This window comes from Delphinus delphis, chromosome 6 (assembly GCF_949987515.2).
Source record: "Delphinus delphis chromosome 6, mDelDel1.2, whole genome shotgun sequence".
Classification (NCBI taxonomy): domain Eukaryota; kingdom Metazoa; phylum Chordata; class Mammalia; order Artiodactyla; family Delphinidae; genus Delphinus; species Delphinus delphis.
Window position 1 is genome coordinate 103,843,404 of NC_082688.1, and position 22,244 is coordinate 103,865,647.

The window sequence follows — 22,244 nt, forward strand, 5'->3', positions numbered from 1 at the left end:
CTGGGCCATGCTCCCAGGTTACTGCCATAAGGACAGGCTGCTTCTCCAGGCAGGGTGGGTGGGAGAGAGGGGGCTGAGGCTGCCCTGGGGGAGCATTGCCAGGCTCTGAGCTCACTTGGCTTCTGCCCTCCCATCTTCCCCTACAGAAACCTGGAGACTCGGCGACCCCACCTCTCAGAAAGCTGCAGCATAGGTAAGCCTGCCCATCTGCTGTCCTCTGCCTGCGCCCAGAGCCTTTCTTCTGCCTGCTCTTGTGACATCATCAAGTATTCCCTCAAAGTTGCAGAAAAATGAACTTCCCCCATGACTGCTCAATGATGGCTTAAAATGTCATTAATCATAACAGTTCACCTATGTTGGGCAGCTAGTATAGGGCACCGTGTTTGTCTTGGTCAGCTCAGTCTCCATAACAAAAACCACGGGCCCAGGGGCTTAAACAACAGATACTGATTTCTCACAGCTCTGGAGGCTGGAAGTCTAAGGTCAAGGTGCCAGCATGGCTGGGTCCTGGTGAGGGCTCTCTTCCTGGCTTGCAGACAGCCACCTTCTGTGTGTCCTCACATGGTGGACAGATGGAGAGATCTGGTCTCTCTTCCTCTTCTTCTAAGGACACTAATGCCATCATGGGGTCTCCACCCTCATGACCTCATCTAAACCTAATCACCCCCCAAAGGCCCCAGCTCCAAATACCATCACACGAGATCAGAACTTCAACATTAGCATTTGGAGGCGGGGACACAACATTCAGTTCATGACAGCATTAAATACATAATAGGTATTATTTTATTTAATCTTTGCATTCCCCAAAAACATTCATTTCACAGAAAAGGAAACAGATTAAAGGAGACAAACCAACTTGCCCCAAATAACAGCCGTGAGCAGCAGTGAGCAAAGACTCAGGCCGAGGTCCCTGGGCCCTATGGCCACTCTGAAATGCCGGACAGCAGCCCAGTTCTTGTTTGGCTCCTCCCCACACCCCTCCCCGTGATGTCAGCTTGGTTCCACTGGCCTGCACGGGGGAGCCCCACACCTGGTTCCTGGTGGTGCCCCCTGAAGCATCTTGCCCATGGGGTGTCCTCCTTCTGTCATTCCAGAATCAGACATCTATGCAGAGATTCCCGACGAGACCCTGCGAAGACCAGGAGGTAGATCCCTGACCGCCCCACCCCACCCCTGCACGTCGACCACAGCCGGGGCCCTGGGAAGTGACATTTGGGGACACATGTGACACCAAATGGGGACTTTCTTTCCTTCCTTTGTCCTCTCCCACGTGTGCCTCAGACAAGGACAAAGCTGAGTGAGCCGTCTTTGATTTTGAAAGCGGAAATCATTGTTTATATCCCCACACCATCGAACTTTTGTGTGCCCTGGGGAGGGGGGCGGAAGGAACCTAAGCCTGTGGATATGGGACCCAGCCTTCAGAGGGAACAACTCTTCCCCTGTCTGAGACAGTGAAACCTTCTAGATCCCCTTTCCCAGCCCAGCCCAGCCCCTGGATCCTGGCTGAGGGGTTGGCGGGGTGGGGGTGGGGGGGCAGGTCTGGTAACGCCTGGGCAGGAGGGGGCGGAGCCTGCAGATGCTCAGATGCCCAAGGATGCAGGTGTGCAGATTCCCGGGGATGCAGATACTCGGATTCCCAGGAGTGCCAGCTGGTTTCTGCACTCCAGGACTGTCTTGCTTTCTCCACCTGTGCAGGCCCACAGTATGGCATTGCCCGGGAAGATGTGGTCCTCAATCGTATTCTTGGTGAAGGCTTTTTTGGGGAGGTCTATGAAGGTGTCTACACGAGTCACGTGAGTTCCAGCCTCTTCCCTGACACTCCTCCTCTGCTTTTCTGTAGCATGAGAAAGGAGCTCGAATGCTCTAGAGTTGGAGGTGGCTGCCGTGGTGTGTTTATCTTCCCCAACTTGGTCTTTGCAGTATTTATGAAATACACAGGGAGTGATGAAAACAAGAGTCATTTCCAAGAAAGGCAGCAATAGCAGGGATCCAAAGAGAGGCAGCACCTGCCGGGGGGTGACTGACTCTTGGTGGGAGAGCTCGACGGGGAGGCGCCATGTAGTGCGGTTGTGAGAAAAGGAAGCGTGGGATCTGAGGCCGCCAAGGGGGCGGGACAAGGTTTGCCTTTGTGGTTGTGCTTCTACCAGGCCTGGGAGAAAAGCCAGAGCAGAGGAAAGGGGCAGCAAAAATGTCAAAACCAATGATAAAGAGAAAGAGACCAGGGCGCCATGTCTGACAATGACCTTGCACGTGCCCCAAACAAGCCCGCTGACTTTGGGCAGATCACGTGGCCCCTCAGGCTCCATGTCTTCATCTGGACGGCCCAGGGCTCGAGGGATCTGATCTCGAAAGTTCTTCCAGTCCTGATCAGGAAGAAGGGGGTGGGGAGGGGAGGAGGGGAAGAGACAGAGGAAGAGCAGGCTTCGTGGAGACCCAGACGCCCAGACATCACCTGTTTCCCTGTGGGAAGACCGTGGGAACGCCGGGGAGGGAAGTGCTGGGCAGGACTGAGGGGCCCTGGACACACTCTCGTTGCAGAAAGGGGAGAAAATCAACGTGGCTGTAAAGACCTGCAAGAAAGACTGCACTCTGGACAGCAAGGAGAAGTTCGTGAGTGAGGCAGGTAGGCGTCCCCGAGGAGGCCCCCAGACCAGGAGCTGGAAAAGGCCCCGACACTATGCAGACTCAGAGACAGGGAGGGCCCGGAGCGAGGGCCGGGAGGCCACGGACGGCACTGGCGCCCACAGGGGAGGAGGGTTGCGCCGCTCTCTCCAGGTTGGACCAGCCAAGCCCAATTCTCACCTTGGACCTTAGAAGGGCTCGGGCCCGTCTCTCTCGCTGTCACTTTCAGTGATCATGAGGAACCTGGATCACCCGCACATCGTGAAGCTGATTGGCATAATTGAAGAGGAGCCCACCTGGATCGTCATGGAACTGTACCCCTACGGGGAGGTGAGCTGGAGGGGCCCGAGGAGGACCCTTGCGATGACAGCTGGGCTGCCGTGGGGGCGGGGGATGCGCTCAGAGCCAGGGGGCCCTTAACTCCCAGCTGAAAGAGCCCAGAGGCCGTTTGCAGAGGAAGTTGCCAGACAGTCCTGCCGCCTGGGTGTGCCCTCCCCCTCCCCCCAGCTCCATGCCCCGGCCGGGCAGGGTCCTCAGGGCATCTTCCCCTTCCTGCAGCTGGGCCACTACCTGGAGCGAAACAAGAACTGCCTGAAGGTGCTCACTCTTGTCCTGTACTCGCTGCAGATCTGCAAGGCCATGGCCTACCTGGAGAGCATCAACTGTGTCCACAGGTGGGACTGGGGGTGGGGGAGCCTGGAGAGGTTGGGGTCAAGCAGGGCTTTGTAGCCGCACAGAACAGGGGTGAAGGCCTGGCTTTGGTCCTGCCTGTGTGACAATGTGATCACCTTCTCTGAGCCCATCTCCTCCTCTGAAGAGTAGAACAGCAATATGTTCCTCCCAGGATTGCCATTAAGAGGAGCTCTGAAGTCCGAGGTGTCCGCCTGTAACTCAGTGCTGTGTAGGCCGCCTCCCTGGGGGTCCAGGAGGTCACTTCCCTGCTTGCTCCTCGCTTGCTGTCCTCCAGCAGTTCCATTTGGCGGCAGCTGGCCAGGCAGGAGAGACTGGGTCCTGGCAGCGCTGGTATGATCTTGGGGTCTGGGCCCTGCCAGCCCAAGTGGCTGGCACTGCCCTGGTCCCCGGCACCTCCAGGCTGCCAAGACCAATCCTCCATCTGGCTGTGGAGCTGGCCCCTTCTCCACCCGGCTTTGTCCCCATTCCCTGAAAGGAGGTCCCCACCATTGGGAACATGATCCCCTGGACGGGGTGCTCTCAGAGCCCCGGGGTGAGCGGGTGAATTCTTCAATCCAACCCCATCGACCTCAGATATGTGGCCGTATGGATGACACTACACAAAGCCATGTCGGGGGATATGAACATTCATTCACTCACTCATGCAACTAATATTATCGAACTCCTCCCGTGGGCCTCCAGCCACTGTCCTAGGCTCCGGGATGAAGTAATAATCAAAACAGACAAGAATCCCTTTCCTTGTGAAGCTCACGTTCTAGCATCTTCTAGGGTGGATAGTCATGGGGCAAAGGTGGTGGGATACCAGATTTGCAGCTTTGTGTGAAGTTGTCGTGCTTTGAAGTCATCTTTTCAATAATAAAGAAAAACGGTAGGGAGTGGAGCCTGCCTGGGAGAAGCAAGAGACAAGCCAGTTTGGGGCTAGAAGTGATGCTGGGAACATGAGGTAACTGAGTCAGCGAGGGCTCCTGCGGGTGGTGAGACCTCAGCTCTGGGCTGATGCCTTTCCCAACCAGCCAGCTGCTGGGCACGTTCCACCAGCTCTCTGCCCCGGTCTCCTCCTCTGTACCGGGGTTCTGAGGGTCTCTGTGTCATGGCTCGGGTGTGTGTAGTCTTTGGAAGGTCCTGCCTAGCCCAGGGCTCCCTGGAAGTGAGATGTGAGCGGCTGCTGGAATCACAGAACGAGAAGAGGTTGTTAATTGTGACCAGGAGAGCGGTTGGGCTTCTTCCCTGAAGCGTCAGCAGGGTGACGGCATCCCTGGCAGAGGGGACAATACAGGCTGCAGGGCGGTGACTGGAGCAAGTCTGGGGAACCGAGACAGGCTTGGAGGTGGAGACGCGGGAGAAGGGGTCATGGGGACAGGACTCAGCAACGAAATGGAGGGAGACGACAGGCATGTGTGTGGCAGGGACGGTGGGCCAGCCGAGGCTCCCGCCTGAGCTGGGCTCCAGCCAGATGGCTCGTGGGTCCAGGAAGGACCGACTGACAGAAGCTGCCCGATTCTGCTCCGGAGGCCGGGGCCCTGAAGCTCTCTTCTCCTTTGCTTCTCTGTCCATCTGTCTGTCTGTCTGTCCCCCTGAAGCATTCTCAGCTGACTCACCTGTGTCTTTGCCTCTTCCCTCCAGGGACATCGCTGTCCGGAACATCCTGGTGGCCTCCCCTGAGTGTGTGAAGCTGGGGGACTTTGGCCTTTCCCGGTACATTGAGGATGAGGAATATTACAAAGGTGAGGTGCAGGTGGTGTTACGGCTTTGTCCCCTCGAGGGGTCGCTGGAGCCAGAATCCCCTCAAAAGGTGACTGTTAGGCAAGCCCAGGCCAACAGTCTCTGGAGACTAGGCTGCATTTCTGCATGAATCTGGATCTCCTTCTCTAATAACTACTGTAAACCCTCTGTCCACCCAAAGCTTCTGTGACGCGTCTCCCTATCAAATGGATGTCCCCCGAGTCCATTAACTTCCGCCGCTTCACGACAGCCAGTGACGTCTGGATGTTTGGTGAGTGGACCTCCTGGAGGGCGTGGAAAAGTGTTCGATTCTCACCTCTGTGACCAGGTTAAGAGGGGGCACAGGAAGCAGGGGTCTGGACCCCCAGGTTCTGTTTTGCTACAGCCACTGAGAAGTCCCAGAAGTGGGGAGGCCAGTGGTGGGTCGGGGGTGACATGGGCTAAGGGCCAGCCTGGGTTCATCTTCCCAGAAAAGGCTCTTGAGGTGAGCATGTGCTCCACCAACCAGCCCCAGGACTAAGGTGGGCCACCCTGGAGGGGATCCTCAAAGGCAAAGCTGAGGTTTTCTCCGAGAAGGAGATGCAGGGTGAGGTGAAAGCAAAACCAGGTGGCAGATGGACAGCCGCTTACAGAGCACACAACTGTGTAGATTCTCCCTCTCGGGTCCCCAAAACCAGCCCAGTAACATCTCATTATTATTCTTCCCATTTTCCAGATGAGGAAACTGAGGCTCGGGCGAGTCAGGGGCTTGCCCGTGGTCACATAGGCAGCATGCGTTGGTGTTAGGCTTTGAACACCAGCTTTCTTTCTTTCTTTTTTTTTTTTTAAATTAATTTCTACTGGAGTCTAATTGCTTTACAATGTTGTGTCCGTTTCTGCTGTACAGCAAAGTGAATCAGTTATACATCTACATCTATCCCCTCTTTTTTAGTTTCCCTTCCCATTTAGGTCACCACAGAGCCCTGAGTAGCGTTCCCTGTGCTCATTAGTCATCTATTTTATACATAGTAGTGTATATACGTCCCAACTGACATATATACCAGCTTTCTGTTGGAGGTTCCACCCACTCCTGAGAGAAGGCACCAGTGGTCCCAGTGATGTGCCTTTGATGGTCCCCTCCACATCCCACAGACCCTAACAGCTCCGTGTGGAAGGGGCCGGGGGGTGGGGGGATTAGTTCGCTTACGGATGCAGGTGATTGGTCCCTTGGTGGACCGCCATAGTGATCAAGATTCCAGGGATGCTATAGGGGGAACGAAGGAAGGCAGGGCGGTCCCTGGCAGGCGCTGAGTGCGGACTGCCCGGTTGTTCCTGGGGAGGGTGGGCTGCCTCTCTAGGCAAGAGTCCCCTCAGCAGGGGCCCTGAGACGTCTCCTCCCGCCCTCAGCCGTATGCATGTGGGAAATCCTGAGCTTTGGGAAGCAGCCCTTCTTCTGGCTGGAGAACAAGGATGTCATCGGGGTGCTCGAGAAGGGGGACCGGCTGCCCAAGCCTGACCTCTGCCCACCTGTTCTCTACACCCTCATGACCCGCTGCTGGGACTACGACCCCAGTGAGCGGCCCCGCTTCACTGAGCTCGTGTGCAGCCTCAGGTGAGCAAGGAGGCCGGAGGGGGCTGCAGGCCCAGGGCCCCTGAAGAGCAGGTCTCCTCTTCGATAGCGCTTACAGGTTTACCACATCCTTCCTTAAACAAGATGCAGCCGGCGTCCTGGTCCCCTCCGAGGGAGGAGGGAATTCAGGCTCAGCTGGTGACTCAGTGCCCAAGGCATGGCAGGTGGGGCTGGGACTTGCCCCGGGACCGCCCCCACCTCATCCCACCCCCTGGCCAGCACAGCGCCATGTGTCCAAGTGGAGTTAGCCCATCCTCCCAGTGGAGGAGGCCTTACAGAGGCTCAGTGCTGTGTCAAAGGCAGGAGGCTGAAGCCGAGTTCACTGTCAGATATATGAACTCAGAGACGCAGAGTGGGGTCAGCCGCACCATCTCTGCATCTCTTAACCGCGAGCACAGGGCGTTGCTCCTAGTATGTGCCCAGAAAATATATTTTAGGTTTGAATTCAAAGGCTGCTTCAGACTTTCACTGCAGCGCCTGTGCTCTTTGCTGAGGTTTGGGGTGCATCTTACAGGCAACCAGCCTGGGCACGGGACCTGCTTTCCTGGCAGCACCCCTGTGCCTTTCCTCTGCCTCTGATTGTTCCCCCCAGACAGCAGGGAAAGGAGTGATTTTTGGCTGTGAAGACAGTGACAGGCATCCCCTGTCCCTTCTGAATGAAGCACTGGTGGCCTGAGGGTCTGATCCTTCTCAGGTGCCCAAGAGCCATTACCCCCGGGTGCTGGGAGGTCCTTGGTGAAGGTTGCTGTTGGAGAGCCTTTTAGAGGGTAATCCTGTTGCCTTGGTGGCCCGCCTGCCACCAGTGCCCCCTTGGGTGGTCTGACTTCTTTTGTCATCCTTTAGGGCGAGGGTCAGCAAACTTTTTCTACAAAAGGTCAGACAATAAATATTTGTGGTTTTGCAAGCTATACAGTCTCTGTTGAAACTACTCAACTCTGCCGTAGCTTTGAAGCAACTGAAGATGATACATAAAATGAATGAGTGTAGCTGGGTTTCAGTGACACGTTACTTGTGGACACTGAAATTGGAAGTTCATGTAATTTTGACATGTCCTAAAATATTTTTCTTTTAACTTTTTTGAATCATTCAAACATGTGAAAACCATACTTAGTTTAAAGCTACACAAAAATAGGTAGGGGACCGTATTTGGCCTTGTGGGCCTAGTTTGCTGGCTCCTACGTTAGGGAACCTAGTGTTTAATTAATGTTAAATACTGCAACTTTAAACACTGTTGTCAACATGTGGGCATTTTTTTCGGAGAAAGAAAATAGCCCCCAGAAACTGCCTTGTGGGGAGGAGCCCCAGGGGGAGGCTGGGAACCCCAGGTCCAGGCAATGGGAGATATGCTGCATTTGTTTGCAGGCAGGGCTCCAACACAGTCTGCAAGACCTCCAGCTTAGAAGGCCTCTCTGTCCCTGACTCTCTCTTCATTGACGCTCCTGATTAATTCTAGACTCATCTGTTGGTCCCTTATAAGGGAGACTTGAGAAGCCAAAGGGTTCCGGGAGAAAAGTGTTTGAAAGACGTAACTTGAGGGGCTCAGAAGCTCTGGGGTCACGGGGTCTTCATTCATTCTGGAGGCTTGAGACACATGGGGAGCCTCTCAGATGACCCTGATGACCCCAGGACACCTCCCTCAGGCCCCAGCCTGGTGGTCCTCCACTGGAGCTAAGAAAGGATTTCATGAGGGCTTCCAATCTTTGGGGGTAGGAAGAACCCTCTTAATGTTGAATTTTGAGAACTCTTCCATGTAACATACACTTCTAGAATCCACTGATTGACAGAATGCAGTAAGCCGTATAATGATTTTTTTATTGCATACAATATAATGCATATACATCTGAAAACACAATACCAAATATTACATATTTAGTAGTACTGTTAAAAATTATTAAAGAAGACAATTTAAGTGATACAGACAAACTATTTAACACTCCATGAGGTGGCAGTCTCCGTGCCCAAGGGCCAGAGTGCAAAATGGGGTGGAAGTCAGGACCCTTTTATAAGATAAAGAATAAGGAAGAGAAAAATAGAGGATGAATAGAGAACAGGAAGTACGTATAAAGCCCAGAGCTGGTTTGGCATTTGGGTTGGCCAACTGGGTGGTACTTTGTTTCTGGTCAAGCAGAGCATTTAGAGGGACACGAAAGTTATCTGCATTTTGGCTTGCTGGTGTGACCCCCTGGGCAGTAGCGGCTCCATCCTGGGCTTAGACATTTATTTCAAGAGCACATAATACTTGTCTACAGACAGTGCTTGGTACACGTGTGAACATGTGGATTCACGGACCCCCTGTAATTATTCGAGTCCTCTGAGGTCTGTGATTCCCAGGTTGGGAACCACCGGATTGGGTTAAAAAGGCAAGAAGCATGCACTTAGCTAATCTGGGAGGGAATCCACCACCCTTTCCCATTAGCACACACCAGGAATGCATGGGTGGGAGGTTTAATGAAAAATAGGAGACGTAGAGCACGGGCCTCTGTCATGAGGTTGTCTGGGACATCAGAAATCTATACAGGTGATCAGTGCCAGTAGGAGGGACAGGAGGGCAAGAGGCATGTGGACATGGGCAGGAGACACACTCGCACTGTCCGGTTGGGCTAGGACTCGTTCTCCGAGGACCTTTCCCCACCCTGGACCCATTCCGTGATCTTCCCAGCCTCGGTGAGGGGGGCTGCAGCATCCGTACTGCAGCCTGTCTCCGAGGGGTCTCCCCAGTGCATTGTGCAGAGGACATGGGAATGGGATCCGGACTGTGGTGGAGCACAGAGAGGAGCCCCCAGTAGCATTTTTGACCCTGTTTCTCTCTCCTTATCTGACCTGACTCCCCGGCAGTGACATTTATCAGATGGAGAAGGACATCGCCATAGAGCAGGAGAGGAACGCTCGCTACCGACCTCCCAAAATCTTGGAGCCCACAGCCTTCCAGGAACCCCCACCCAAGGTGAGCCAAGCCCTGGCCTCACTGGCCCCGTGAATCACAGCAGAGCCGGGCCCCTGTGCGGCCCCTCCCAGGCCTCGCTGCGTAACTCCCCTCACAGCATAGGTAGGATCGCACCCTATGGTCCTCTCAGCCCTTCGACCCAACCATCTATCAGCACATCGGCAGGTGGAATCTGAGACAGCAAGGGAGCAGGCACCTTGTGGGACGGCTGCAGCAGGGGATCACCCCGGAAATGTTTCCCTTGAGAGACTGGAGCACTTTTCCTTTTCGTGTTTTTACCCTGAGGGTACACGATGGGGAGCATCCTTGGGCCCCTGAGGTGCAGCCTCCCATGTCCGTGGCATCTCTGGGCACAGGAGCCAGTGCCCCGCTGCCCCGCTGTTAGGTGGGTGGGTTGCGAGGGACCGTGCCTGTAGTAGTCAGCTCGGGGTGCCATACGAAGCACCACAGACTGGGCGGCTTAGAAAACAGACAGCGCGGAGGCTGGGAAGTCCAAGGCCAAGGTGCTGGCGGATTCCCGTCCGGTGAGGGCTCTCCTCCTGCCTGGCAGATGGCCACCTTCTCGCAGGTCCTCACACAGTGAGGAGAGCGAGCTCTGGTGTCTATTATTATCGTTATTGTTGTTGTTGTTATTATTAGGACACTAATCCCAGCATAGGGGCCCTACCCTTGTTACGTCATCTGACCCTGATTACCTCCCAAAGGCCCCACCTCCAAATACCTTCACACTGGGGGTTAGGACTTCAGCATATGAGTTGGGGGGGGGGCGACACTCGGTCCATAACAAATCCCTATGGATGCAGGGCCTTTTTCACTGTCCCCCTTGCCTGCTGTCAGGCCCAGCTCGGTTTTCATCCCCTCTGTGAAGCTGCTGTGGGTGCCGGAGCCTTCCATGACCTCCCTCTGGGTGTCTGTGGCTCTTGAGTACTCATTTGGCAGGCACTCCCACCTCCGCGGAGGCTACACACAGAGATCAGTGACCCCCCCAGGAGGGCAGAGAGGCTGGCCTCTTTGTACCCTCCCATCACTCAGTAGTAACAGATGCACAGTTAGTGGACGCATATGATTTTAATGATAACTTTGTTCCTCATCTTCTTCATCCTGAACGAGCCTGACCTGTTTCCTACCTGATATTCCCCTTGGTGAGCTGTGCTCACTCAAGGAGAGAGACAGGGACTGACTCATTTCTGTGTTCTCTCTCCAGCCCAGCCGGCCCAAGTACAGACCCCCTCCACAAACCAACCTTCTAGCACCCAAGCTGCAATTCCAGGTAAACATGTAACCAGAGGGCTGGGGCGGTTCAGGGCCATTCCTCATCTCGGTCCTTCCTGAAACTCCATCCTCGTGCCTTAGAGGAGCAGTAGTCACCTGTTCGGGCAATGGAGACGGCCTGCATTGGCTCTTCTCGGGTACCCAGAAAAGAATTAACATACCCTTTACGATGTTTAAACATACCCTTTTGCGATGTTTAAAATAGTGGGGTTTTTTTTAAGGTGTGTATTATATATACACATACCTGTGGGTTAATCATATCTGTCAAATCTGTAACATGATGATGGAATATAACTCCTTTCTGAAGAGTCCTGAAGGAGGAGACGTACTCAGTAGGTCAGTAACACACATGGACCCATGGTATGCACCACGTCACAGGGAGGGCTGTTGGATGGAAGAGAGACCACCGTGTCGGTGCTGACTTCTAGCCGAGAGCCGTGTATGTCGCTCTGCCGTGTCTCCCAAACGGGGCCAATGAAATGCCCACACCTTGTTCTTTATTACCTCCTGGAGAGCGAGTCCTGTTTCTCCCATGGAGCTCTTGTATCGTTTCTTTGTGCTCGTGTTTGTAGCAGCTAATTGTCCACCTTCCTGCCTTGTCCCTGTGCCTGGTGCTTCTTTGCTTCTCCTGAATAGGTCCCTGAGGGTCTGTGTGCCAGCTCGCCCACGCTCACCAGCCCTATGGAGTATCCATCTCCTGTAAACTCTCTGCACACCCCACCTCTCCACCGGCACAATGTCTTCAAGCGCCACAGCATGCGGGTAAGAGGGCTCTGCATGCTGGGTCCCAGCCAGGACCGAAGAGACTGCTAGAGGGAGGTACCTGGGATACCGGGAACCGCACATCCTCGGGCTCAGGAGGTGCCCTCCATGTACCAGTCAGGCCACTGAGGTGCTCTGTGACTCCCTCTCCTCTGCAAGCACATCAGAGTTAAGGGGCCAAGCCCGGTGCTGCTCTTGAGGACGCCAGCTGGACCCAGACCTGCCCCATCCCTACTCTGGCACTGTGGTGAAGGATGTAGAATCTGCCCCCCTCCTTCAGCCCTGGCGATAGTGTGAAGGCTCATGGGAAGAGGGCAGTCAAGCCTGATGGTGCCAGAAAAGTGAAAGATCCTGGAGGTTCCGCCCTGCTCTGCCCTTCCTGTCTGATTGTTGTGGTTGTTCAATCTCTCCTCAGTCAAAGGAAAGGCTTCCTTGTGGCTGCCACTCCTGCTGCTTTGGAAAAGTTGCTGCTGTACGAGAAGGAGCTTGGGGGCTAGTGTGGGGCTAAGCCACACCCTCCCCAGTCACCTCTTTCTCTTCAGCTGCCAATGAGGCCCTGAGTATTTTGTGGACTAGCTTCTAATTGTCTTGTTAAAACAGACAAACAAAAAAAAGCACCTCTGCCTGTCCACTTGTAACTTGTCCTCACCCATCTTCTCCTTCAGTACAAATGGTCCCCGTGGTCAGTTGCCATGAACACTTGATATATTTTACTAAACGGAGTCTTGATATGTGACATAACAGACTAAAACCCTTATTATTTTAGCTCTAACTCCATTGCCATGCACGATATTTCAGGCTCACCATATAAGACTCTAAAAATTGAGGGGAAACTACATTTCTATTATAATACATTTACAAAATGTGGGAAAGTATGTTGAGATATCCTATGCCGTTATTCTTAATTTAGTAAAACTTTGAAATGATTAAGATAACTTCGAATTCTAGGCAGTGAGATCTTAGTGGAATCAATATCCCCCTGACCTAGCTCATTTTTCTCTTTTACATTAATTTAACCAATTTATATCTTAGCATATACTTAACGATAATAAAACTGCATTTTTAAGCATGCACTATCATTTAGGCAGTGTTCAATTCCTCCACTCTCCTGCCCTTGACTCTTTATTCATAATTAATTGCGTTTTAGTGAGATTGGCTTTAAAATGCATCCTTTCAGTAAGAAGGTATTTTGTACATTTGAGGGATGGCACCGCATTTGTCTAATCCCTGACTCACCGTAAGGACTTTGTTCAGTTCCGTAAAGACAGACTGTGCGGCAGGAAAAAAAGACCTTTTCTGTCAGGGGTTTAGAAGTACTTGCCACAAGGAAAGTCTGCCTAAAATAACATAATGAGCATTTCTTAAACAACAACAACAAAAAAGTTAAAAGCATAAACTCCATTTCATGGTATACATCAGAAACATCGAGAAAGCCTCTTCCAGGCAGAATGCTGAAAAGGTATAATAGGCTCCCTGCAAAGCATTTGAAAGCATTTAAAAAAATCAGAGATTTCTGTTCCCACAAAAACAATTTTTCTACTGACTAACTCTATTGCCTGACTCATCTGAGAATCTGTGGGATTCCATACCAGCGTCAGGATGGCAGCAATCTCCCCCTTGAAGACCTCACAATTGAGGTTGAAAATAATAATAGAATTCAATAAACAGCACCTTTTTAAAGGGACACTTTGCTGGGCTCTGTCCTAGGTCCTGAAGGGAGAACTGCCTTCAGTGAGCTTACCATCAGCCAGAAGGAACAGGGCAGGTGCATACTTGCCTGAAATGCAAACCACAAAGCTGTGAGTGGCACATAGAGGTACAGCGAAAGTGCAGTGGGAGCTCAGAGGGAAAAACAACTCTTTCCGGCTTCTTTTCTGCAGCTGGGCCTCAGTGGATGGGGAAGATTCGGAGGGGAAAATACTGGGACGCAGGGGATGAAAGAGGCAGAGCATTGGTTGGAGCCAAGATTGAGTGATGGGAAACCATAGGATGAGTGCAGGAGCTGTTTTTCTAGAACAAGGCAGGTGCGTGTGGAGGTAGAAATAAGACTGGCAGGATGGGGGGTAGCCAATTTATAAAAGGTGTCAAAGCTTATCAGAGTCGTCTTAAAACACCACAAGGACCTGATTTCTCTTAAAAATGACCAGCAATGTAAGCATTCATTGCCTGATAAGAACACCTGAGGTATACCAGTAAGCCCTGAAGAGGTCCAATTTGAAATAATAATAATAATTTGCTCCTTGAGTGTTATGAGACGATTGGAAGACATAGGAACACACCTACCGATGCATGTGAAAATATTTGGTAAGGTGGTGATCAGGCCTGGCGCATGCTAGACGTTTGAGCGGTAGGAATCTTCTTCTGGCAATTACAAAACTACATAGTGTTTTCTTGAGTCTAGCAACTCCTTCTACTGGTATTTACTCTAGTCTTCCTCAGTCCGTACATTTTTCTTATACCTGGAGATTCCTAACTCTGTCTTCAGAATGTTTGACACGTAGTTTCTATTTGTCGCTATTTGTCACTAGCCTACGGTAGACATGCCATTGTGTTTGCAGGTGTTGGCGTTTAACTGAGGATATTTACAGCCTTAAAATCCCCTCATTTGGGGGCATCAACTGTTGTGAAGTAAATCTTATTTATTTTTATCAATTCTATGGTTATGAAATACTCTTATGTTCTGAAATTTGTTTTACTAAAATAAGATCTAACTCAGTAGCTCTCAACTCCAAGGGGACATTTGGTGACATCTGGAGACATTTTTCTTAAACAACTGGGGAGGTGCTGTAGGCGTCTAGTGGGTGGAGTTGCTGCAAGCATCCTACAGGGTATAGGAAATCTTCCCCCCGATAGTGAATTATCTGTCCCCAATGTTAATTGTGCTGAGGTTGAGAAACCCCGTTCTACTATTGGTTACTTGGACCCATGAGAACAGGGACACTGCATATTTAACCATCACTGCCCTCCCAGCACCCAACTCCATCCCTGCCATATAGTAGCTGCTTAATAAACAGTTACTGAATAGAGTAACAAACAAAGAATATTTCAGCAAGAAAATAAACTTATGATGAGAAGTATTGTTAGAAACTGAGAGCAGTAATTGTAGCTGAACAAGCCTAGGAGAAACATACCAGTGTAACTATTTTCAAACTGTGTGTTATATCCAAGTGTGTTTTAGAGACTTTGGTGGGATAATCTTTTCTAGAGGCTTGGCAGAGACTATGCCTTGCTAAAGTAGAGGGAGAATAATTTTTAGCATTTTATGTAAGTGACTTGTGTGTAAACTGGCCAGTTCAAAGGAAAGGATCTGAGTGGCTTGCCAACCTGAATGTCATGGAAAGGTCACATGCCCCTGGCAAAGGCCGCCCCAGGATATATGCAATCTAAAGAATGCCAGTAACGCTCCTATGTCCAGGAGACCCAAGTAATCTTGTGCAGCAGAAAAAATGCAAGCCAGTTTAAAGGGACTGAGAAGATATTTATATAAACGAACCCTGGGGAAGATTGAGGTAAGAGAACTAACAGGAAAACATGCAACACCTTCTGTTTAAGAAATAGCAGGTAGAACTATGAATAGATCCAAAGCCCCACAAATGAGTTAAAACAGGGTTAGATTAATAAAGGTACGGAGAGGGCTTCCCTGGTGGCGCAGTGGTTGAGAGTCCGCCTGCCGATGCAGGGGACGCGGGTTTGTGCCCCAGTCCGGGGGGATCCCACGTGCCGCGGAGCGGCTGGGCCCATGAGCCATGGCCGCTGAGCCTGCGCGTCCGGAGCCTGTGCTCCGCAACGGGAGAGGCCACAGCAGTGAGAGGCCCGCGTACCGCAAAATAAATAAATAAAAATAAAATAAAAAATAAAGCTAGGGAGAGGAAGCATTTATTGCGTATCTATAGATCCTTATTTCTTTAAATTGTGTTCTTCACTTTACCTCTTAGCTCATGCATTTGTTTTAACCTTTGGTTAAATAACCCAAGCTACTGTCTTAATAAAGAGTATGTTGTAGTAAAGAGGCATGATCAGATGGGTGCCTGCTGTCGCTCCTCCTCTCGGGTCCCACCCCACTGTGGACAGCTTTGGGGGAAAGCACACCACTGCTCCTCGAAGCTTCCAGACCCGCCATCGCGGTCTTAGGTGGCCATAAGGTCCCAAGGCTTCCCAGAGGGCTGGCTTTGCATTTCCAACTGTACTAAGTGACAGTAGCTATGACAAATGCCAACTGAGAAAATACTATTAGGACAGTTATTTGAAAATAAAATGGTAGTGACAGATCACGTGATCGTTTGAAAACAATGCCTGTTAAACTATGTGCGCTTGGGTTCGGCATTTCACTGACACACAGGCGTGTATGTGCGGCTGACGGACACACAAATAACTGTCTGCATAGATGGCTGCAGATTTAAGGACAACTTTACAAGAAAAAAGCAGCCGGTGAGGCCAAGGCGTGTGGCTCCCGCAAAGCTCTCCAGAGGGTTGTCCCTCCTGGGTGTGGGGACTGGACTTACTGTGTCCTCTCCTGTCTCCCTGCTGTCCTCCCAGGAGGAGGACTTCATCCGACCCAGCAGCCGAGAGGAGGCCCAGCAGCTGTGGGAGGCCGAGAGGGTCAGGATGCGGCAGCTCCAGGAGAAGCAGCAGAAGCAGATGGTGGAAGATTACCAGTGGCTGAGGCAGGAGGAGAGATCCCTGGTGAGCGGCCGCTGAGCCCCGGGGCGGGAAGGGACGCATTCCCTGCGGTGCTGCCGGGCACGTTCTGATAACCGTGCTCCCCTGGGAGAGATGTCCAGGCCGCCGTGTCACTTTGTGTCCCCTTTCGCCTCCCCAGCTGGCTAGAGTGAGCGCTCTCCATGCATCCTTGGGGGTTTTAGTTCTAGAATCCTAAGTCCTCTGCTTTGGTTTCCTCCTCTGCAGGACCCCATGGTTTACATGAATGACAAGTCCCCGTTGGTAAGTCACCGCGAGAGGTCTCTGCCTTAGGGGGAAGGCCTGGGAGGGCCTGGCAGTCAGCGGGGGGACCCTGGCTCCAGGCCTGCCCATCTCTTCCTTTCTGCCTCTCACCTCGGGAGCACGTCTTTCCCCTTCACTCTGATCTCCACAGGCTCCTTCCCTGAGCTCACACTCGAGCTGCACCCTTAGCGCCGCCTTCCTTGGCCACAGGGCCCCCAGGTCACTTGCGGTCAGGAGGTCCCCAGGTCCTCCTAGAGCTAAGATCTCTAAACCTCTAAATGGACACCTGGGGGTGGGGAACAGGCCAAGGAGGGACGTGGGTGGTCCCAGGGCCGCATCAGTGACCTGTTCTCTTTCCTTCCTTCCAGACCCCAGAGAAGGAGGTCGGCTACAGTAAGTGTGAGCGCCCTTCCTCTTGGCAGGAGTTTCCTCTTGACATCTTGTAAGCAGCCGCCACCCCTGCCCAGGGCAGAGAGCGGCAAAGGGAGTGTGTTTGCAATTGGAAGAAACGTCTGCCCTGTCTGAGCTCAGAGTGTGCAGAGAAGCGCGGTTTGGGAGTTGATATCCACCACCTCCCCCCCTCCGCCCCACCCCATCCCCCTCCGTCTGCCGCCTGTTCCCACCTCTCTGGGTGGCTGCTTTTATTTGGAGGAGTTGGTGGTCCTATCTCCCACCCACTCCCTTGGAGGCTCTACAGTAGCTCCGCCCGTCTCTCCCAGGTGACTGCTCCTCCCCAGGCCCCAGGGGCCGAAGAGAGAAAGAGGGCGGGGCCCACTGAGCCCGCAGGGTCTTTCCTGGAGCCTAAAGGCCCTCTGCTGCAGGCTGGCTGGGTGGAGCTGGCAGTGAGCCAGGCTCTTCATCACGATGGGGTGGGGGGACTGATGACTGTGATGATGGTGACAAGCACTGGCCCAAGGTGCTGAAAAATGTCAACTCGTTTAATCCCACAGCAGTCCTTCCTATGTGACAGGTACAATTTCTTACGATGCCCATTTTACAAAGGACGTGAAACAGGCACAGGAAGGTCAAGTGACTTACCCACAGTGATTAGCAGAGCTAACGATTAGTGATTAGCAGAGCTCAGATCTGCTCAGACTTGAGCCCAGGCAGTAGTCTGGCTCCTGCAGGGTCCCTTGTGAGCGAACCGTCCCATTTGACAGAAGACAGTTACGGGCCTGGGACTGTCAGTCAGTTGCCCCAGGTCACCCAGCTCCCTGGTGGCAGAGGTGAGAGTGGACCCAGGTCTTTTGACGTCTACTTCAGGCAGCTACACAGGGCTTGTGTGTGCCTTTGCTCATCAGAGTGGGGAGGAAATAGCATGCTGCTTCTACCAGTTCACTTCCTTGACCCCACCCACCCCGAATGGTCAAAGCAGACAAGAGGGAAGGCTCGCAAACCTACTGCACAGCAGCTGTTCACCTGGGCGGGGCTCCACGGACACCTGCTGCCTGCAGAGTGGGCTTCTCCCTCATGACTGTCAAGGTCAGGGTGTCAGGGCCCAGGGTGCAGCAGCCCCGAGGCTGGAACAGCCCCTGCCATCACTCCATCTCTGCGTGACTTTGGCTTTTTCTGTCTTTGAAATCCCTGACTACAGAGGACCAGGGAGGCCAGAGGTTATTTTCCCCGCCATGGTCCTGGGATTCGGGTTTCATTTCCCCGGGTCTCCTCGTAGTAGTGGAGAGGGGCTTTGCTGGGTTCGCAGCAGGTACGAAGGGAGGAGTCGGGGTGCTGAGAACACCCTGCGCTCATTGTCCCCCCTCCCCCCTTGCAGCGGAGTTCACGGGCCCCCCAGAGAAGCCACCGAGGCTGGGCGTGCAGGTAGGTGCTGGCTCTGCTGAAGCTGGCCTTGTCTGAGGCCACACAGCTAATTCATAAAAAAGCAAAGGGAAGGCCAGTGCCCCGGCTCCCGTGGCCCCTCCCTGACCTGGAGGAAAGCTCACTGGTCCAGCCCGAGGAGCAGGGGGTGTGGCCCGCCTCCCTTTCTCCAGCCGAGCTTGGGCTCCCGGCACCCACGTGGCTGTGGGGCCCATGCTGGTTGCTTCACTCTGGAACAGCGGTTCTCAGCCTTGGTTACCCGTTAGAATCCTCTGACAAGCTTTGAAACCACGTGGCCCCCAGGCCCAGGGGATGGTTCAGTTGGTCTGGTGTGAGGCCGGCCAGCAGTATGTTTTTAAGACTCCCCGGCAGACTCTAATGTGAGAACCACTGCCCTGGAAGCAGAAGGGAGGGAGGCACCCCCAGGACAGGGCGCTACTATTTCGGAGAAGAGGCTTCAGCAGTTGGGCTGACGCCTGAGTGGGCAGTGCCTGCCCAGGAAAGAATGGCTCGTGTGCCCCTGACTCGCCGCCCTCCCCTTGGGCCCTCTGCTTCTCTTCCCCCGACCCACACAGTCCATCCAGCCCACAGCCAACCTGGACCGGACCCACGACCTGGTGTACCTCAACGTCATGGAGCTGGTGCGGGCTGTGCTGGACCTCAAGAATGAGCTCTGCCAGCTGCCCCCCGAGGGCTACGTGGTGGTGGTGAAGGTGAGAGGCAGGGCGGAGCCGTGGCCTGGGGAGGCGGGCTGCTCAGCCCTGGAAGGAAGGGGGAGGGGCCGACCATCCCAGGCTGCCGGCTAGGTGCCTCTCCCAGGAAGACCCCCATTAGAGCCAGGTGGTCAAAGGGAATCGAGTCCCAGGTACCCTCGGCAGGCAGGCACCATCCCAGGAGGGCTCTTCCCCAGGGAGACGTGGCTTTCTCAAAAGAAGCCAAGCTGACGGTCGCCCCGCCCCTTTCTCTCCCAGAACGTGGGCCTGACGCTGCGGAAGCTCATCGCGAGTGTGGACGACCTCCTGCCGTCCTTGCCGTCGTCTTCGCGGACAGAGGTGAGTGTCCTTGTGCCAGTCGGTGACATCAGCTGTCACATGCCCCCTTCACCTGCCCCAGCTGTGTTTCACACAGGAGACTCAGAAGGGCCACCTGGGTCAGCCTCCTCTCTGCTGGGAGCCGCCAGCGGATGGCTCTGCACGGCATATCTGGGAAGGCACCACAAGGGGCCCGAGTTGGCACCCGGGGACCCGGCCAGCTTCCTAGGGTGAATTTCCTAGTTTAGGTCTCAGATGGTTGTGATGACTTCTTATTGCGTGAGGACATGCAAAGGATGACACACCCTTCTTTTTACCGCCCCCTGTGATTCTTTGTCTAGTACCCTCCATACTAAGGTCAAGGTGAGTGTGTCACAGAAATAGCCGTTAAGGTTTCTTCAATTGATCATTTAATCGATTTTCTCTATTTAAGTGAGAAACAATCACTGAAAACCAAAATGGGAGTGTTGGTGCTCTAACTTGAGATGGTCCCAGTGGTAGGCAGAGTGATGCCCCCCTAAGATGTCTACATCCTCAGAACCTGTGACTACGTGACCTTACATGACAAAAGAGACTTTGCAGATGGGATTAAGTGAAGGATCTTGAGATTATCCGTGTGGGTCCAATGTAGTCACAAGGGTCCTTGTAAGAGGGAGGTGGAAGCAGAGGTCTTATGAGTCAGAGAAGGAGATTGATGATAGAAGCAGAGGTTGGAATGATGCCACTGCTGGAAGGATCTGCAAGCCAAGGAAGGCAGCAGCCTTTCAAGGCGGCAAAAGGCAGGGAACAGATTCTCCCCTTGAGCCTGCGGAAGGAACGCAGCCCAGCCGTCACCTTGACATTAGCCCCATGGGACCCATTCCAGACTCTGACCTCCAGAACTGTAAGAGAATAAACCTGCGTTGTTTTAAGCCACGGCGTTTGTAGTAATTTGTTACCGCAGAACTGGAGACTGAGGCTGTGCCTCTGAACGTGTGTTGGTTTTCTGTCTGGAAACCAGCCACAGGCTCCAGCAGAACACCGCACCCCCTGCCAGGCTGTAGCTTTCGATCCACCATCTCCCGGTGGTCAGCAATGTGACACAGGCGACCACTGCAGCCGACCACTGTCCCCACTGTGACCACGCATAGGGCAGGAGGGTCTGGGCATTTCCCGCGCCCCCTCTGGGTGGCAGCAAGAACCCAGAGGAGCCCCCGTCCGGCTTGAGAGTGGCAGTCATTCATTTCACTTGGTAAATATCTCTTGAGCACCAAGTATATGTTCAGCAGTGCACTAGGCATGGGGATATGGTAGTAAATAAAACCCTACAGCCCAAACAGCTGTCGCTGATCTCTTGATTTGATGGTACAGTTAACCAATGAGTGAATGCACTTGACCCCTGACCATTCACCCACGTCGGGCCAGCACGAGGGTATGAGGGCACAAGGGGAGGGTCTCTGGGGCTGGATCGGAGGGGGCTGGCGTAGGCGGGCTGGGGCCTGGGGTGCCTGCAGTGTCTGTTCTTGCCGACCTGGCCCCCAGCCCGCACTGGCCTTGGATTCAGCCCAAGCCTGGGTCAGACCCACCCCCCAGAGAACGTCCGACTTCTTGGGCCAGCGCCAGGTGGACTCCCGTGTGGCTTCCCCATCCTCCCGGCCTGCACGTCGCGGCCCCTCAGGGTCCCAGCCCCTCCCGCGTGCTCTTCCTACAGATCGAGGGGACCCAGAAACTGCTCAACAAGGACCTGGCGGAGCTCATCAATAAGATGCGACTGGCACAGCAAAACGCCGTGACCTCCCTGAGTGAGGAGTGCAAACGGCAGATGCTCACCGCCTCCCACACGCTGGCTGTGGATGCCAAGAACCTGCTGGACGCCGTGGACCAGGCCAAGGTTCTGGCCAACCTGGCCCAGCCGCTGGCAGAGTGAAAAGGGCAACGCCTCCCGCCTGCGTCTCCGCCCCCGCCCGCCGTGTCCCTCCCTGCCCCGGCCCCTGCCTGACCTTCGGTCCTACGGGTCCCCCCGGGGGGGGGGGGGCAGGCGAGGAGAGTCCTCCTTCCCCTGCCATTTTGCACGTCCCCTCTCCCCACCCCGCCCCCAGACTGTGCTGCTCAGGCCGCAGCTGGACAGAGGTGACTCAGGGCTGCAGACGGCAGGGGGTGACAAAGAGGGCTCAGAGGGAGCGTGACTGCTGTCCGCCAGCCACTGCTGCCTGGCCTGAGGGGGCCACGCTGGGGCCCCTTGCGGCCACGATGGCTTTACGCGTCCTGTGAAGGGCGGGCTGACTGGGGAACCAAGCTCTTATCTTTCCTCCCCCGCCCACGGAGCCCCGCCCCACGCCGTGCACAGAGGGAGGGGCCGGGAGGGGCTCTCTCTGGGGAGGCGGGCGGCTGGTGCCAAGAGGGATGGACCTGGCTTTCTTGTACAGTGTATAGTGGAATTTATTTAATGTGAGTTTGGTCTGGACTGACAGCCGTATGTGCCCCTGAGGGGAGACCTGGGACAGTCCAGGGACAAGCTACTGGGAGTCGGGACACAGGAGGCTGTGTTGTCCACACGCCAAGAGGGGAGAAGGGGAGAGACGAGGCCAAACTGGACCCGCATTCCTCGCCCCCTTTCCGTTCTTCCCTCCCTGGCCCCTTCCTTCTCTTTTCTTACTTGTCTTCTCTCCCCCTTTCTCAACCACTCCCTCCCTCCCGTTCTTGTGTTTGTGCAAAACACTCTTTTACCTTCTTTCTATTTGACTTGTGGAGGAATTAAAATTGTACCATTTGCTTTGTGGTTTGATTGTTTTGTTTGTTTGACCTTCGGGGCGGGTAACGATGACCTTGGGCCTCAGCCCTGGAAGGAATCGAT

General features: G+C 53.8%; 1 protein-coding gene across 4 annotated transcripts in view; it reads left to right on the top strand.

The window, feature by feature from the left end:
* PTK2B (protein tyrosine kinase 2 beta) overlaps nt 1-22,169 on the top strand; it is a 139,340-nt gene extending 117,171 nt beyond the window's left edge. For 3 of the 4 annotated variants that reach the window (XM_060015200.1, XM_060015199.1, XM_060015201.1), the window contains 19 exons: nt 147-193; nt 1,095-1,145; nt 1,696-1,793; nt 2,539-2,623; nt 2,852-2,952; nt 3,181-3,296; nt 4,939-5,039; nt 5,219-5,308; nt 6,424-6,628; nt 9,482-9,590; nt 10,795-10,860; nt 11,499-11,624; nt 16,161-16,307; nt 16,530-16,565; nt 16,934-16,958; nt 18,337-18,383; nt 18,956-19,093; nt 19,352-19,432; nt 21,102-22,169. In XM_060015200.1, the coding sequence (XP_059871183.1) occupies nt 147-193; nt 1,095-1,145; nt 1,696-1,793; nt 2,539-2,623; nt 2,852-2,952; nt 3,181-3,296; nt 4,939-5,039; nt 5,219-5,308; nt 6,424-6,628; nt 9,482-9,590; nt 10,795-10,860; nt 11,499-11,624; nt 16,161-16,307; nt 16,530-16,565; nt 16,934-16,958; nt 18,337-18,383; nt 18,956-19,093; nt 19,352-19,432; nt 21,102-21,317 (1,885 nt within the window). In that variant the 3' untranslated portion in view covers nt 21,318-22,169. The remainder of the gene's footprint in view (nt 1-146; nt 194-1,094; nt 1,146-1,695; nt 1,794-2,538; nt 2,624-2,851; nt 2,953-3,180; nt 3,297-4,938; nt 5,040-5,218; nt 5,309-6,423; nt 6,629-9,481; nt 9,591-10,794; nt 10,861-11,498; nt 11,625-16,160; nt 16,308-16,529; nt 16,566-16,933; nt 16,959-18,336; nt 18,384-18,955; nt 19,094-19,351; nt 19,433-21,101) is intronic. The other variant, XM_060015202.1, reaches the window with a different exon arrangement.
* Nucleotides 22,170-22,244: the final 75 nt, after the last annotated feature.